Consider the following 15,181-nt stretch of genomic DNA (forward strand, 5'->3'; position numbering starts at 1 on the left):
CGGTCAGTGAGAAATAACGGATGCCATAGACAAGTTGCTGGTTGGCAGATGAAGGAGTGTTTGGAGTTTGAATGACACAATTGGCGGTGTCAGTTACACAAGTGTGCAACAATATTTTTATTTACTGATTTCTTAGAGCCTCTAAAGCAGGGGTGTCAAACTCGTGTTGTCAGGGCAGCGTCACATGACTTTTCCGGACTTTTTTCCCCTTTGCTAATTTGGGCGTGGTCAGTGCGTGACACATCTGGCCAGCAGATGGAGTTTGACAGCCTTGCTCTAAAGCATTGGCCATTTTATCTGGAAATAAGTGTACTCCGAAATGGAAGCGGTATCAGGTTTGGGAAGAGCCTTTCCTGGTCCTTTCAGCATCCAAAGCTCCTTGGGGTCACCTTGGCCTTTCCCAAAGTGGGCCAGTCTTGGCCATTTTCACCTTGGTCCACCTTCAGTGGACAAGTAGGATTTTTCATTGGACTAGCCTTTGGCTAAAATGTTGTTACGGCAATGGTAAATACATAACATTTTTTTCAACAGGTTTTTATTGTGTTTTCAGCCTTTGGTCTTGCTTGTATTCTACTTATGGTTGCACTGAGGTAGGTTGTAGTTTAAATGTATTTGAATGAAAGTGATAATTTTTAAGCGTCTGTGCTACACAGAACAAAAGGAGAAAAATAGAGAATTTGAATAGGAATCACAGAAATAAACGTCAATAGCACAGATAATCTTATATTCTCAATCATAAATGCTTTTTAAAATCTATAAAAGGCTTAGATTCGATCTGTTTCAGTGATAAAGAATATTTCAGGGTTGAAATGAGGCTTCCTTGGTGCTTCTCTCAGCCGGGTTGTTTTCTTGCAGATGTTTCATGACCTAAACTAGGTAACCTCATCAATGCTAGCAGGGAGTGGGCTTTGCTCTCAGTTGATGTTCTAGGGCAGGGGTGTCAAACTGGCAGCCCGCAGCCTGGATGTGTCATGTGCAGGCCACACCCACCCCAGCTCCGTCAAGGGAAAAAAATGTCACAACACGTCATGTGACGGCAACGTGACACTTCATGTTTGACATCTGTATTCTCATGGCTTGCCAGGGTTGGTGGGAGTGGTATTGGAAGTTCTTTGATTGGGCTGTTTACTGTTGGCTTGTTTGGCAGCTCCTTGGTTGCAGTATTGTTTACTTCTGGGTTGCTAGTCTGATGTTGACCTTGGTGTTAAACTCTGCTCATCTGGGAGCAGATTGCTGGCAGGGAGAGTTTTGGTCTTTTTGTTCCCTTTTTGCACAGTAGGTAGCTGCTGTTTATGTGTCTGTTGGTGGTGGGTTTGTCACAATGTCAGGCTTCCAGGAAATCTCTAGTGTTTTTAAACTTGGCTTGGTTTAGGATGGTCACAGTTTCCCAGTTGAAACTCTGGTTAATTCTGTCCATGTGTTGTGAAATTAAAGATTTTTCATCATGTCTTCTGACTGCTAGTTGTGTTTATGGATGCGTTCTGCCAGCCTGTGTCCTACATATTGGCTGTTGCAATCTTTATTTCCACTGTATGTTGGAGATGACTCCTGTTTTTACTTCTGGGGCTGCTGGATTTTTTTTGGATAATCCTTGTATTCTTAATTTGTCGTTTGGGTAAAAACCCGTTTTGATCCGAATGAATTATTTTATTTAATATCTTTTTTAATCTTTCTGCTTTTATTGTTGCCAGGATTTTATAGTCGGCATTTAACAGCGAGATTGGCCTATAGTTTTGAATGAATTGATTGTCTGCACTTTCCTTTGGAATTAATGCTATATATGCCTCCATCCAAGAATTTGGCATTTTGGCTTTCTCTAATACCTCGTTATATATATCCAACATAATTTCTTCCAAAACTTTCTGAAATTTTTTATTTACTTCCGCCGGAATTCCATCTGTCCCTGGTGTTTTGTTATTTTTCTGTTTTTAATTGCCTCTCTTAACTCTGTTAATGTAATTTCCCTATCTTCATCTGTTATACTTGGCAAGTTCCTCTCCTGTAGGTAATTTATGATATTTTCTTCTTTAATGTTTTCTTGACTATACAGTATTTGAAAATAATTTTGAATAATATTTTTTCCTTTCAATTCTATGGTGCAAATTTCCTTGCTCGTCTCATAAATATTGTATCTATTTTTTAGCTTTTTCTTTTTTCAATTTGTGGGCGAGCCATATCCCTGGTTTATTTGCCGATTCAAAATAGTTTTGTTTTGCCAATTTTATATTCCTTATCATTTCTTCCTGTTGTTGTACATTAATTTTATGTTTCATTAACTCTATTTTCCTTTCTGATTTCCCTGTTTTGGGGATCTTTCTGAAGTGATAGTTCTAATTTTTTCAGCTTCTCCAATGTTGATATTCGTTGTTCCTTCTTCTCTTTGTTTTTCCTCGCCATATACGCAATAGTTATCCCCCCTCAAATAAGTTTTGGCAGTATCCCATAGGTTTTGTATTGTAGTATCTTCATTCTTATTCTCTTTAAAAAACATCTTTAATTCCTTCTCCATTATTTGTGAATAATGTTTCTCTTTTACAATTCTTTGACCTAATGTCCATCTCTTCTTTTTTCCCCCTACCTTTCCATTTTAATACTAAGGGACTATGATCCGCCCAGGTGTTCGGCATGATATCCATCTCTTCCAGATTATTAATCAATTCTGGATTCATCCAAGCTATGTCTATGCGGGACCATGAGTTATGTAGATGAGAGAAGAAAGTGTATTGTCTTTTCTGTATATTTAATTGTGTCCATGCGCCATTTAGTTTAAACTCTTTTGCCAATTCCAAAAATGCTTGGTAATTTTCATCTTTTATTTTTGTTTTCTTTCACTGTTTTATAATCCAATTTATTGGATTATAAATTGGAGTCTACCACTCCATTGAAGGTCCCCTATTATACAAATATTTTCGCCCTCTAATTCCGTTAATTTCCTGTGTAATTAATTATAAAATTTTTCTTGTTTTATGCTTGGTGCGTAAATTGTTACCAGCAGAATTTTCCTATAATTTGTACTTATTTCCATTATTAAAATTCTTCCGTCTTTATCACTAAATATTTTCCTAGGGTTTAATCAATCTTTTATATATACAGCAATCCCTCTTTTTTTATTCTGTGCCAATGCCGAAAATACTTCCCCTAATTTAGGACATTTTATGTCACTATGTTTTTCCTTAATATGTACCTCCTGGAGGCAGATGCTATCCATTCTTCTGAAATCTGATTGGTTGTCATGACCTCCTGCATTTTTAGCATCGTTTCTTGTATTGCTAATAAGGTTGACTGCATATGTTGTAAATTGACGGTAGAGCCTGCTTTTTCTCCTCCCAACATGGCTTCCACCGACTTTGATCCTGAGGGGGAAGCTGTCATTGGAGTTATTTCCCCCCCCCTATTTTGACTGTGGTAGTTGTGCTTGTCACTTGATATTTCTAAAAAAGTTTTTCCACAATACCATATGTATATATCAACCATATTTCTTTATTCCTCTCTTCCAATCTTTATCCTTCCATATTTCTCTTATATTCATTCCCTTTAACTGTTATAATGTTCCCCAATAATCTCTTATTATACTATAATATAATCCTTAATTAAGTATATTCCAATTTCTAACAGCCAGTTGTTTAGTACACTATTAGCCTTGGTGGTGCAGAAGACTAAAGCACTGTTAAGTAACACCAGCTGCCTGCAATTACTGCAAGTTCAAATCTCACCAAGCTCAAGGTTGACTCAGCCTTCCATCTTTTCGATGTAGGTAAAATGAGGACCCGGTTTGTGGGGGCAATAAGCTGACTTTGTATAAAAAAAGAACACTGCTTGGGGGGGGGGCGAAAGCCCTACTAAGCAGGTATATACAAAAGTATGAAGGCTATTGCTTAATGCATTGTAAGCCACCCTGAGTCTCCGGAAAAGGGCGGCATATAAATCGAACCAATAATAAATAAATAAATAAATAAATAAATAAATAAATAAATAAATAAATAAATAAATAAATAAATAAATAAATAAATAAATAAATAAATAAATCATAACACAAATCAGTCATAGTCAATAATTCATCAATGTATTCTTTCCTTCCTAAACTTCTATTACCATTACACTTAGCAACCTTGGATATATTTCTATATCTCTATGTATACTACTCTATTCACTTACAATTAAGTGAAAGTCTATTAATATACAGAACTAAATATATAAGTATGTAAATACACAAAGATTGATATGGATTAATACAAGTTATAAATATTTCAATATATGTATATGTAAATAAAAATAAGTATCTAAATATAAGTACAAATATAGATTATAAATACTTCAATTGCTATATAGAGATATATATAAGGGATGTGTGTATATATATATATATATATGTGTGTGTGTGTGTGTGTGTATATATATATATATATGTTTTCTGAGGTTTTCGCGGGTGTTTGTATGTAGGTCTTTGGTTATTCGGGTTTTCTCCCGTGTAAAATTGGACGTTTCTTGGCAACGTTTCATCGAAACATTGCCAAGAAACCTCCAATTTTACGCGGGAGAAAACCCGAATAACCAAAGACCTATATTGGCTGTACACCGCCCTGAGTCCTCAGGGAGAAGGGCGGTATATAAATTGGAAATTAAATTAAATTAAATATATATATGGAATACTAAATGCTTTTAGTTGTTAACGGACATAAGAGTTTGTTGTTTTTTTAAGAAAAAAGAAAAGTTTTTCACCCCTTCCTTCAAGATGTCTTCTTTATTCCAAACTGCACAGTCACTTTCGTTGTCAGTAACTCAGTTTTTAATTTGTTGCCTCCAGTGTATCCTTCAAACCCGGCACTTTCTCTTCTTAGTCCCCAACAACAACATCCAGAGTTATAAAGTTTATTCTGGCACCAGAAATGTAGCGAAGACGTCCCAATCCACTCCTTTGCTCCAATCACCACTATAAATTCTTTCCTTGTTTGACAGCTCTCGGTCTCCGCCATCTTGCCACTCAAGCTCCTCCTTCGAGCTTCTCTTTCAAGTATTTTAACAATCTCTGAGAGTTTCCCCTTTCTGACACTTTTATTCTCCTCTCTCTGGTTCTTCAAGCTGCTTTCCACTATTCGCTCCTTGTATAAATCATTGGGACATCACGCCTCTGGATCCACCATTCTCATGCAGATTTCTTCCATGTGTATCTGGAGGGCTCTTCTTGCCGAACGGGCGCTTGCACTGCTCCACATTCAAACTCCGAAGAAACTCCTCCACCTCGCCGATCCCTCCAGAATCCAACCTGCCAAAAAAGGCTTCAAAAACACGAAAAATCGGGTACAAACTAGCGGAGCCCTGCTAGTTTGTCCCGCTACAGCGTGATGTCACAGCCAGAAATTTCCCACAGCTCTTATAGTGATCAAGGTCACTGTTGTAATTTCCTTGAATTTTCAAGCCAGTCCTTGTAATGCTCTCTTTCCACCAGCAGATGTCTCTCTCCAATCCATAATTCTCAGAACAACAAAGTATCCAGTTTACAAAAGTATTTTAAATCCACATAGAAAATACTTTCTATCAAATTGCTTTTATCCTTTTATTGTTTTTAATTCTCCAAATTCAATTTTAAATCCAGCTGTAAAATTTCTTTTCTTGGGTTTTAATATTTTAACCTCCTCTTTCTTCTTCCTTCATACTTCAAACCTGTCAAAATTCTTTCAGATCTTCAATTTCAAATCCAAATATAAAGTTTTCTTTTGTGGGCTTTGGTACTTTAACTTCCTCTTTGTTCTTCTCCCTCCATTAAAATTCCCAAGTGCCAATTAGCCGCTCGTTTCCTCACCGGGATCTTTTAGAGGTTTTTTTTTTTAATTTCCTTTTTTACCTGTGAGTTGGCCAATCACTCACCCAGTACCAGTACTCCGTCCAAACACCGTTCCTGCACAAAATCTTATTCCAGTTGCCCCAGCTTCAAAGCAGTCGTTTTTAATGACCGCTGCCTCCGCCACCAGATCGAAGAGCTGCCTCCGACCTTACGAGGAACTTGCCTGTTCTTTGGTCGTCCGAAGCGCCTCTCCTTCTTCACCATCCCTACAAGATGGTTCTGGTCCAAGACAGCAGTTTGTCTGGTTGGATTTTCGCTGGGCTCATTGGAGCCCGCTAATTTACACCCAGTCTCACCACGATGCTTCCGGTTTCTTCATCCATGTAATTCTCATGAAGTATCCCAGAGGTAGTTTGCCAACTTCTGAAGAGAGTTTTTCATGTGTGAAAGGCTAGCCTGTAGCCTTTCAGTTTCCTGGTAGGCTCCCATCTAAGTACAAGCCAACTCTGATCCTGCTTAGCTTTCTTTCAGAATTGGCCAGACTTGATACCTGCTGCTGTTGAGACTGTGTTTAGCTAAATCTAGTGAGCTTTTAGGGATAGATTAGAACTGGAAGCAAGAACAATCAGTTTACATGCAGTAGTCAATTGGTAAACTTTTCAGTCCAAACTCAACTTACTTGGTTTTGATGAAAGGATGTCTGGAAATATTTTGGATTTTCTTCTTTTTCTTCAGAAGGAGGAAGAATTTGAACTGCCCCACCCACCAGCAGGTAGAGTCCTACAGCGCCACGTGAGAACAATTCGGGAAGTGCGCACCCTCATAACACGTGTCATCACAGATGTTTACTACAGAGATGGCACCGAAGTGGAACGGCAGGTGGTTGAGGTAGGATGTTTCCAATAAGGCCCCAGTAACGCTGTGGACCCCATGGTTTCCGGCATGATCTCTTCAAGAGTGATGTCGGTCTTTTAAAGGATCCCTGAGGCAAAGGCAGTGGCAGCCATATCCAGAACTAAAGGAGGCCATGGGAGTTGTCAAAGGCTCTTCTATACTCTGCTCTCTTCAAAATCGGGATAGCCATCTTTGCTTGCAAAGTGAATTAAGTCACATTCAGATTCTAGGGCCTCTGAGGGGGATAGGAGTGAAAGTGAAGGGGAGTGGGCAGAGGTAGAGTGGGCAGCCCCCCCTCCTCCCCCAATTTGCCTGAGAGCCAAAGCGAAGAGCGAAGATCCCTCCCAAGTAAAGGACTTTATTGATGGAGTTAGTTTTGCTGCCGGGGCCCAATTAATCTTTTGGCAGGCTGAGGACATAAAAATGTTTAGCAACAATATCTCTGGTATATTTTGGTCCTCTCAGCCAAGCCTGTGTCTTTGAGGGTTGGCCTGTAGGCTCCACGGAAGGTCCTGAGCCCGTCAGTTGGAAAGGCCTCAAGGCCGCGTGACCTGAGGGCCTCATCCATCAAAGGGAGCGACGTTCAGACCCAGAAAGAGGGGGGGGGGACCTAAAAAGAAGCCATTCCTACCCCAGCCCAGATCTACCATTTAAGAGAGGAATGGATGCGAAATGTCTTCTTTCTCCAGGAGGTAAAAAGTTTTTTTTATCGGTGGGATGAGAATGGAACTCGAGGCCTGCTTTTGCTGGATGGTGGGAGTATCTATTATTTAAGAAGAGATTGGATGGTCATTTGTCTGGAATGGTACACGATGTCCTGCTTGAGCAGGGAGTTGGACTAGAAGTCCTCCAAGGTCGCTTCCTACTCTGTTATATTCTGTTGTTTCAGAGAGATGGAAGGACAGCAGAATGTGAGCAGAGCTGTACCTTCAAAATGCCATAAAAATTCTGTTCTTGAGTACAGGAGTTCTGATAAAGATGGATGTTGGTGTATGAGTGCCTGGGTGCCTAAGCAGAGGGGGCCATGAGGAGGATTGCAGTGGCCCCCTTCCCATTTGGAACCTGATCTGTTTCAGGAGCGAGAGGAGCCCCACGTGGATTGCTATGAGTGTGAGGTGGATGTCTCTCCTTCCCGCACTGGGGCCTTTTCTTTGACCTCCGGAGACCTTGGGGACCTCAGCTCCTTTTCCTCCAAGGCGTCGGGACCTCAGCACACTTCCAGTGGAGGAAGCAGTGCTCTGTCCGCCACTCGCAGCCGCACAAACTCTGCAGGCCCAAGAAGGGGCTCTCAAGACTCGGCCTTGCCTACGGCCAGGAAGCCGAGGTGGGTGGGGTCTTTAAGAGATTACCTGCCAGTTTGTGCAGAAGGCGGTTGTGCCATTCTTGGGCGTGAGAAAGTCAGTTGAGAAGTTACTGTCAGAGTTCAGAAAACTGAGCTCTAAAACCTTGGTAGTACAGTGGTCTAAGGCACCCTGTTATTAAGCTGGTTATTAAGACCAGCTGCCTGCAATTACTGCAGGTTCGAATCTCGCCAAGGCTCAAGGTTGACTCAGCCTTCCATCCTTTCTAAGGTAGGTTAAATGAGGACCCAGTTTATGGGGGCAATAAGCTGACTTTGTATAAATATACAAAAGAATGAAGGCTATTGCTTAGCGCATTGTAAGCCGCCCTGAGTCTCCGGAGAAGGGTGGCATATAAATCAAAACCTCAAGTGTAGTTTAACTTATTCAGGACAGATGTAGATAAACAGATCTGAAGAGTCCAGATGTTTGGCAAAACTTTGTGAAGGCCAACATTTTATAGAAAGTTCCCTCCAAACTCAGTAATGAAAAAGAATATTAAATGGTACTTTGTTTATTCAATTTCTTTAACCATCCATCTCAACCATTGACTTTGGACTACAAAATTTTGCCACCTTGCTTTGCAATACGCTTTTCTGGAGACACTATTATGTTTTAATTTTTAGCCAGTTCCAGGGTTTTCCAAAGGGAAAAGGAGCTTTCACATCCATGATCAAAGTGTCATGAACCTGAGAGGCTTCTGATGGGGAAGCAGCAGCTGCCGGCAGGAGCTAAGCTGCCTCTTATCTCCCCAGCCCAAAGAAGGGGACCTGCTTCTGCCCAGCCCATCGTGACCATGGCAAGGCCGCAGCGGGGGACAAGGCGGAAGACCCAGGCCCCAGCAACCAGCAGTGTAGAGGCGCACCTCTTACCCCCCGTGGGCGAGGGCGAAGGGGCCGCCCTACTTCCCGATCCACCAGAGCAAGGTAGAGCAGTGGCGATGGAAGCAAAGCTTTCTCTGCAGGGCTTTGGGCCTCCCATAACCCCTCTCGCTGTTTCTGCAGGGACTCCAAAGAGGCAGATCTTTCAGCTGGCGCCTCTTTGGATGGACAGCCCAGCCTGGGTCCACATCTGGAGGGACGGGAGCAAGCTGAGCCCCCTCGGTGCCGCAGTGGCTCCCCTGAAATCCCTCTGCAGGTGCAACCGAGTGCCTCTGATGATCCAAGGCTCCCTCCCCCTGGGAGCTGCCTGGTGGGCCTCCGGGTGGTAGCCAAGTGGTCATCCAATGGCTACTTCTACTCTGGGACCATCACACAGGATGTGGGCGGGGCCAAGTACAGGCTGCTCTTTGACGATGGCTATGAATGTGACGTTCTGGCCCGAGATGTCCTCCTGTGCGACCCCCTCCCTCTGGAAACTGAGGTGACGGCGCTGTCCGAGGATGAATACTTCAGTGCAGGTAACTGCCTGCTGGTTCACAAGATGCCTGCTGCTCGGGGTGGTGGGATGAGGGGAGGGAGCAGGATTGGGGCCTCTGCCTGTTAGCTCTGCCTTTGCTGCAGGTGTGGTAAAGGGCCACCGGAAGGAGGCGGGGGAGCTGTTCTATTGCATCGAGAAGGATGGACAGCAGAAGTGGTACCGGCGGACGGCGGTTATCCTGTCTTTGGAGCAAGGAAATAGACTCCGGGAGCAGTTTGGGCTCGGCCCATGCCAGCCAGCCACTCCTCTGACCAGGGCAGCTGATATCAGCCTAGGTGTGGCTCTGAGACAGGAGCCCCACACGGGGACCACATTCCTCACCCCTGGGTGGCCAGAGTGGGAGTGGCCACAATGCAGATGAAAACCTGGCCCTCTGTGAGCTCCACCTTTGTGGAGGGCTAGAAAGATGTGGGCTGGTCACCATGGAGGATGCACCTGGGGGAGGGCTGCAGAGAGGCTGGGGCTGCCCTGTGCCGGGTGGCCTACAGAAGGTGAAGCTGACTCTGCTTTACCTGGTGGACCCAGATAACCTGGTGGAAGGAAAGCGGAAGAGACGCAGCGTTGCTTCCCCCAGCCCCTCCAGTGGCAGCACCACTCCCGTCCGCAAGAGCCCAGAGCCTCTTTCCAGCAAAAGGAAACTGGCTGCTGTCTCAGAAGAGGAGCAGTCCCCAGCCAAGCGGGGGCGGCGCCTGGCACTGTCTAAAGCAGGTGAGGCTCACTCAGGCGATCCCGGTCTCAGAGGCTGCTCTCTTCTGAGCCTGGGTGGCTGCAATTTGGCTGTGCTCTCCCGGTTACTTCCTCCCACGCTCAAAAGGCAACCTGGGATGTCCCAGCTGGTGTCCCTCCGTCCCCACCAGCTCTTATGTCTTTCCCTCTTGGGTTATTTCTGGGAAGACCTGGCAAAGGGCAGGAGCTGACCTTTCTCTCTATCTGCAGGAGCTGCGAATGACAGGGAAATAGCAAGCCCATCAGGTAGTGGAAAGTACTCAGGCGATCACTTGGCACTTGATCACCGATGGGGTCCTTTGCCCCAGAACAAAACTCTTTTTTTGGGCTACGCCTTTCTTCTCTCCATGGCAAATACAACAGAGCAGCTTTCTAGTCATCAAAAGAGTGCAGTGAGCAGCGAAGAAGAAGAAGGTGAGGCCATCTGGCTTGCTTGTATCAATGTATGTTGATCCGTTTGGAACACTCAAGTTCTCTAGTTAATTGTAGATAATTGAGGGGATGTCTTTGATTGTTAGGTATTGCATTAAAGTTAGACTCAATCTTGCATGAGGGAAGGGATGTTGTTAATATATCACGTATTAACTCATGGGGAGAATTAAGATAATGCTGATGGCTGCATGTACAGGTCGCACTAAGTTGAAACCAAACTACCATCCTCCAGTTCTCTGTGTCCCCTTGCCTGGCTTTCTTCTATCTGGAAAGTCTCTGTCTTGGTGTCCCTTTGCAAGGGCTTCCTGGGTTGGATCCACAAATTCCTCATTTTCCCTGGTCAGTTGGACAAGTTCACATCCGGCTCTTTACCTCTTCCAAGGAAAACCCCTCTCTCCTTGCAGCATGGGCAATTCTTGTGATCTTCAAGGAGAACACCAGGTATGGATTGAGGGAATGGCCTTGAGGAACAGGAGGAGGAAGTGCTGCCGAGACAACAGTCAGATAAGACACCCGATTCAGCTTGTGTCTGTCTGGGGCAGAATCCTAACTGTAACATCTCAGTGGGGGCCGGGAATGCATAGAGACTTACAAGATTCTGCTAATATAACATTAAATTAAAGTAGTATTGATCTATATGACTTTAGTTTCTAGCCTAGTCAGCCTTTAAGTGCTGATATCAATCAATTCTGATTTTGGAAGAGAGGGAAACTTCTGTTCTGCCTTTTTGTTCACTTTCTTTCAAGATGATGCAAGATGATAACAATTCAGTGAAATTTTCCTTAGTGGAGCAACATGTGGCCAAGAGCATCTCAGTCTCTTCTCAAAGGCGGGATGGGAAGATCTTGCCACAGGATGACTCCTAAGATGGGGAAGGGGAGGAGCTGGAACAAGAAGAAAAACTGGAGCTTCAGAATCTCTGGATTAAATCTCCAGGAGTGAGGGCAGTCAGGGAGGCTTCAGTGACAGAAATATACTGAGAGATCAATGATGTTCTCCATCAATACAAGCTCAAAATACTAGAGACATTGAAGAAACGCTTGCTGAGAACAGGATAGCAAAATGAAGCCCCTTTTGTACAGTAAGGAAACTAGAGGCACTCAAGTCAGATGTCCAGCCAGTATTAAAAGACCCCCTGGTTGGTTATCCATTTTCTGCTGCTTTCTCTTACAGCAACCACTGTAGTCAGGTTTTGTGCACAGAGGCATGTGCGTGTGTGTGTGCGTGCCTAAGGGAAGAAAATTATTCCCATGAATTTGATATTTTGCTCTGAGGCTTTCTGGGAGGCTGGTGCTGGTTTGAAGGAGAAGTAAGAACTGTCCAATATACTTCCATGTTTCAGAATTTGTGGAGAGAGTACCTTACAACAAACCCTATGCTGAACTACAACTCCAAGCAGGAGGAGGTTTCATCCTAGAGGACTTCAATGAAAGCCAGGTCAGAGTCCAGGGCAGGGGGGACGCGGGATGCCTGCTGTGAGCCAAACCTGTGGATGCAACTGTACATCAACAAGAAAAAGTGGCCCCTCCCCACATTCTGGAATGCCTGGCGAGAAGGGATTTGGTTTACATTGTTTTCAGGATCTTTTGGCTTCAGCAAATGATTTCTGCCTTTGGCAACCACCAGCTTTTGTAGTGGCTTCTGTACCCTCCTGTAACTTGGCAGTTTTTGTTTTCAAGGAGCCCCTAGTACTTTGGTGATCACACATTACAATCCTGACTTTGTGACCGGGGGGGGGGGGTGTACTGTGTGTGGGGGGTGAATTTTCTACATTTGCTTTGGTTTCTCGGTGGGAAAGTGAAGGGGTTTTCCCAGGCCTTGAGAATGTTGGGGGGTGGCACTGGGCTTGTTGGCTAGAAAGCCAGCAGCCCAGGTTTGAGACCCACGCATCCCGCAATGGGCTGAGTCCCGTCCTTGCCCCAGATCCTGCCCACCTAGCGGTTTGAAAGTGTGCAAATGTGCATCATGCTGGCCACATGGCTGCGGAAATGTCTTCTGATTGCTGGTTCAATGGGCTCAAAACAGAGATGAGCGTCAGCAACAACTAGCGGAGTAAAATCCGCAGGGCTCTTTTTTAGAATGCTGGAGAGCTCCTGGAGAGAAGCTGTTTATTCAGTGATGAAAGGGAAGCTGGGCAGGATCCAGGCTGGGATGAGCTATTTTGAGCTACTCAGCTATTTACTGAGTTAATTTGACGCATATACCCAATATTCAGTGCATTTATGATAAGCTGTATTATGTTTTGAGTGAGGCGCACATGGAAGGAACATCAGTAATAATTTTTAGAACCTTAATTCAGTTGTTTAAGGTTCCATAAATAAAACCAATTGCAACCAAATAAAAGGTCCTAGGGCCAGCACAATCCAAGTTATAAGTGAGTTATCTCAGATATAAGTGTAAGGCCCAGTTAAGATCTCAGGTAATGAATGGAGCCCTCTTCTCTCTGCTCATGTTCAGTTGGGAGTGAACTGTCAAACCTCCAGCATCTATCAAACACTGCCAGATTAAGGATTTAGCTGGTGCCTTCATTGACAAATTTGAAAGCCTTTTTCTTCCCAAGCATGGTTGGGATGCAGCCTTCCTGGCTTCCAAAACCACGATTGGCCAGACCAGCATCCGCTGTACCAGTTTCAGGAAGAAAGGGATGGGGGACAGTGCTGGCCATCAGCAAGTCTTTGATTAACAGTAATTGGGGCTGGACTTTCCATTGCTAAGCAATCTGGATGTAAAGTGAGATGTGTCATGATCAGACTCCTTGGAAATAGCGGTCCTGGTGCTTCCAATTGCTCATTTATCAATTAGTGCCACCAAGGGTGATGCCAGGCAGTCACCATTTGTGACCACCTACTGGCTCCCTGTTGACTTTGCCAGCTGAAAGCTGGCAGTGAAGATCATGAATGGCCATCCTGATTGCAGGGCATTGCAATTATGTCATTGTGGGGGTTCATCGCAACAGGAACTTTTGAGGACTGGTCTTGAGCATCTCTCATTCAGTGCTATTGAAGGGTCTGGTGTAAAAATTGGGTTTTTGTGGCTTTCCTAAAGGACAAAGTTGGGGCTATGTGGATGCTGCATGTGAATGGGAGGAAATGCAGGGCAATCATGACTCCTGTCTGGCAAGCTGGGCTTTGCTGTGGGACCAAGATTGTCTGTTCTCCAACCAAGTGGCTTGCAATTAAGGCAGGCCCAGTTTCGTTCTTGCCCTCCCTCTGGCCTGCTTGCCTGGATGAGCCTGGAGGTCTAATAGGCAAATGAAGATCCCACCTTTTTTTTTCCCACTTGCAAATCTCTGAGGCAACCTCCGTTTGTGGCTGTATCTGCCATGGAAGGATTGGCACCAATGTGACCCACCCCCTCTTGATCCAGTGCAGCGCAGCCTATGAGTGCCTCCTGATAGCAGACCAACACTGCCGCACCCGGAAGTATTTCCTGTGCCTTGCCCGGGGAATACCCTGTGTCTCTCACATGTGGGTCCATGACTCGTGCCTCGCCAACCAGACTCAGAACTACAAGAACTACTTGTTGCCGGCTGGCTATAGCCTAGAGGAAGAGCGGCTGCTGGAGTGGTGAGTGGCCGGCTGTGGCAGGGAGGCAGCCTGGGCCTTGTGGTGCTCAGGCCTTGGGAGAACCAGTCAACCTCAGCACAAGTGTGTGTGGGGGGGGGAGGGGGGCATTGCTCTCACAGCATGGCAGGAACATCTCTGGTGTTTAGTGCTGCCCACGGCTGCCTTGTTTTTCCTTCTAGGCATCCACGGAAAAATCCCTTCCAGAGGCTGAGGGTGCTCCTGGTGTCTGACGAATCACAAAACTTCCTGGAACTCTGGTCGGAGATTCTGATGATGGGAGGAGCCACTTCGGTTAAGCAGCAGGAATCCTCAACATGGAAGAACGGTACAGGCAGCTGCCAACTTCCCCCATAGTTGAAGGCATATTTTGCCTCTGTGTAAGGAAGGGCTTGGCGTAAAAAAAGTAACCGCCCCCTTTTCTATTCTTAAAGGATTATTAGGATCCTTTGAGAAACTGGAGGAATTTCCTGCAATATCACTGTTTCCTTGAAAAGTGTTAAGTGTGGGATATGAAATACTGGAAACTGACAGCCATTGTTTTCTGTTCTTACAGATGTGAGTTTAGGTGTGTTTGATGTGGTGGTGACAGACGCTTCCTGCCCAGCTGCCATGGTGCCCTGTGCCAAAGCATTACAGCTGCCAGTAGTAACCCAGGAGTGGGTGATCCAGAGCCTTATTGCTGGAGAGAGAGCTGGTTTTAAATATCTGAAGTATCAACATGATTATGTCCCCTGTTAAAGCTCCCTTTTTGTTTTGTGGTGATTCTCTAGATTTTAAACTTTTTTGTGTCGTTTGCATGGCGTGCTTGTATATAGTTTTAATGTGAACTTTTATGATAAAATAAATGGTGATTTCTTATCTTGGCCATTATTATACTATTAGTTGCATGATGGAAGAATATATCACAGTGGTGAAATCCAAATTTTTTTTTACTACCAGTTCTGTGGGTGTGGCAGGGGAAAGATACTGCAAAATCTCCATTCCCACCCCACTCGGGGGCCAGCCAGAGGCGGTATTTGCCA

The 15,181-nt window shown here is 44.5% G+C and overlaps 1 protein-coding gene across 4 annotated transcripts in view; it reads left to right on the forward strand.

Moving 5' to 3' along the window:
* The window catches only part of TP53BP1 (tumor protein p53 binding protein 1), a 49,421-nt gene extending 34,404 nt beyond the window's left edge, over positions 1 to 15,017 (forward strand). The window contains exons 13-24 of one of the 4 annotated variants that reach the window (XM_070953764.1): positions 6,518 to 6,670; positions 7,753 to 8,000; positions 8,772 to 8,942; positions 9,021 to 9,153; positions 9,274 to 9,415; positions 9,519 to 9,710; positions 9,961 to 10,143; positions 10,372 to 10,575; positions 11,936 to 12,030; positions 13,960 to 14,159; positions 14,339 to 14,484; positions 14,713 to 15,017. In XM_070953764.1, coding sequence (XP_070809865.1) covers positions 6,518 to 6,670; positions 7,753 to 8,000; positions 8,772 to 8,942; positions 9,021 to 9,153; positions 9,274 to 9,415; positions 9,519 to 9,710; positions 9,961 to 10,143; positions 10,372 to 10,575; positions 11,936 to 12,030; positions 13,960 to 14,159; positions 14,339 to 14,484; positions 14,713 to 14,897 — 2,052 coding nt within the window. In that variant the 3' untranslated portion in view covers positions 14,898 to 15,017. Of the gene's footprint in view, positions 1 to 6,517; positions 6,671 to 7,752; positions 8,001 to 8,771; positions 8,943 to 9,020; positions 9,416 to 9,518; positions 9,711 to 9,960; positions 10,144 to 10,371; positions 10,576 to 11,935; positions 12,031 to 13,959; positions 14,160 to 14,338; positions 14,485 to 14,712 lie in introns of those variants that run through there. The other 3 variants (XM_070953763.1, XM_070953765.1, XM_070953766.1) reach the window with 3 other exon arrangements.
* The last annotated feature ends 164 nt before the right edge of the window (positions 15,018 to 15,181 follow it).

Source organism: Pituophis catenifer, unplaced genomic scaffold, assembly GCF_029215685.1.
Source record: "Pituophis catenifer annectens isolate HBS135680 unplaced genomic scaffold, rPitCat1.0.hap2 SCAF_14, whole genome shotgun sequence".
In the NCBI taxonomy this organism is placed as follows: domain Eukaryota; kingdom Metazoa; phylum Chordata; class Lepidosauria; order Squamata; family Colubridae; genus Pituophis; species Pituophis catenifer.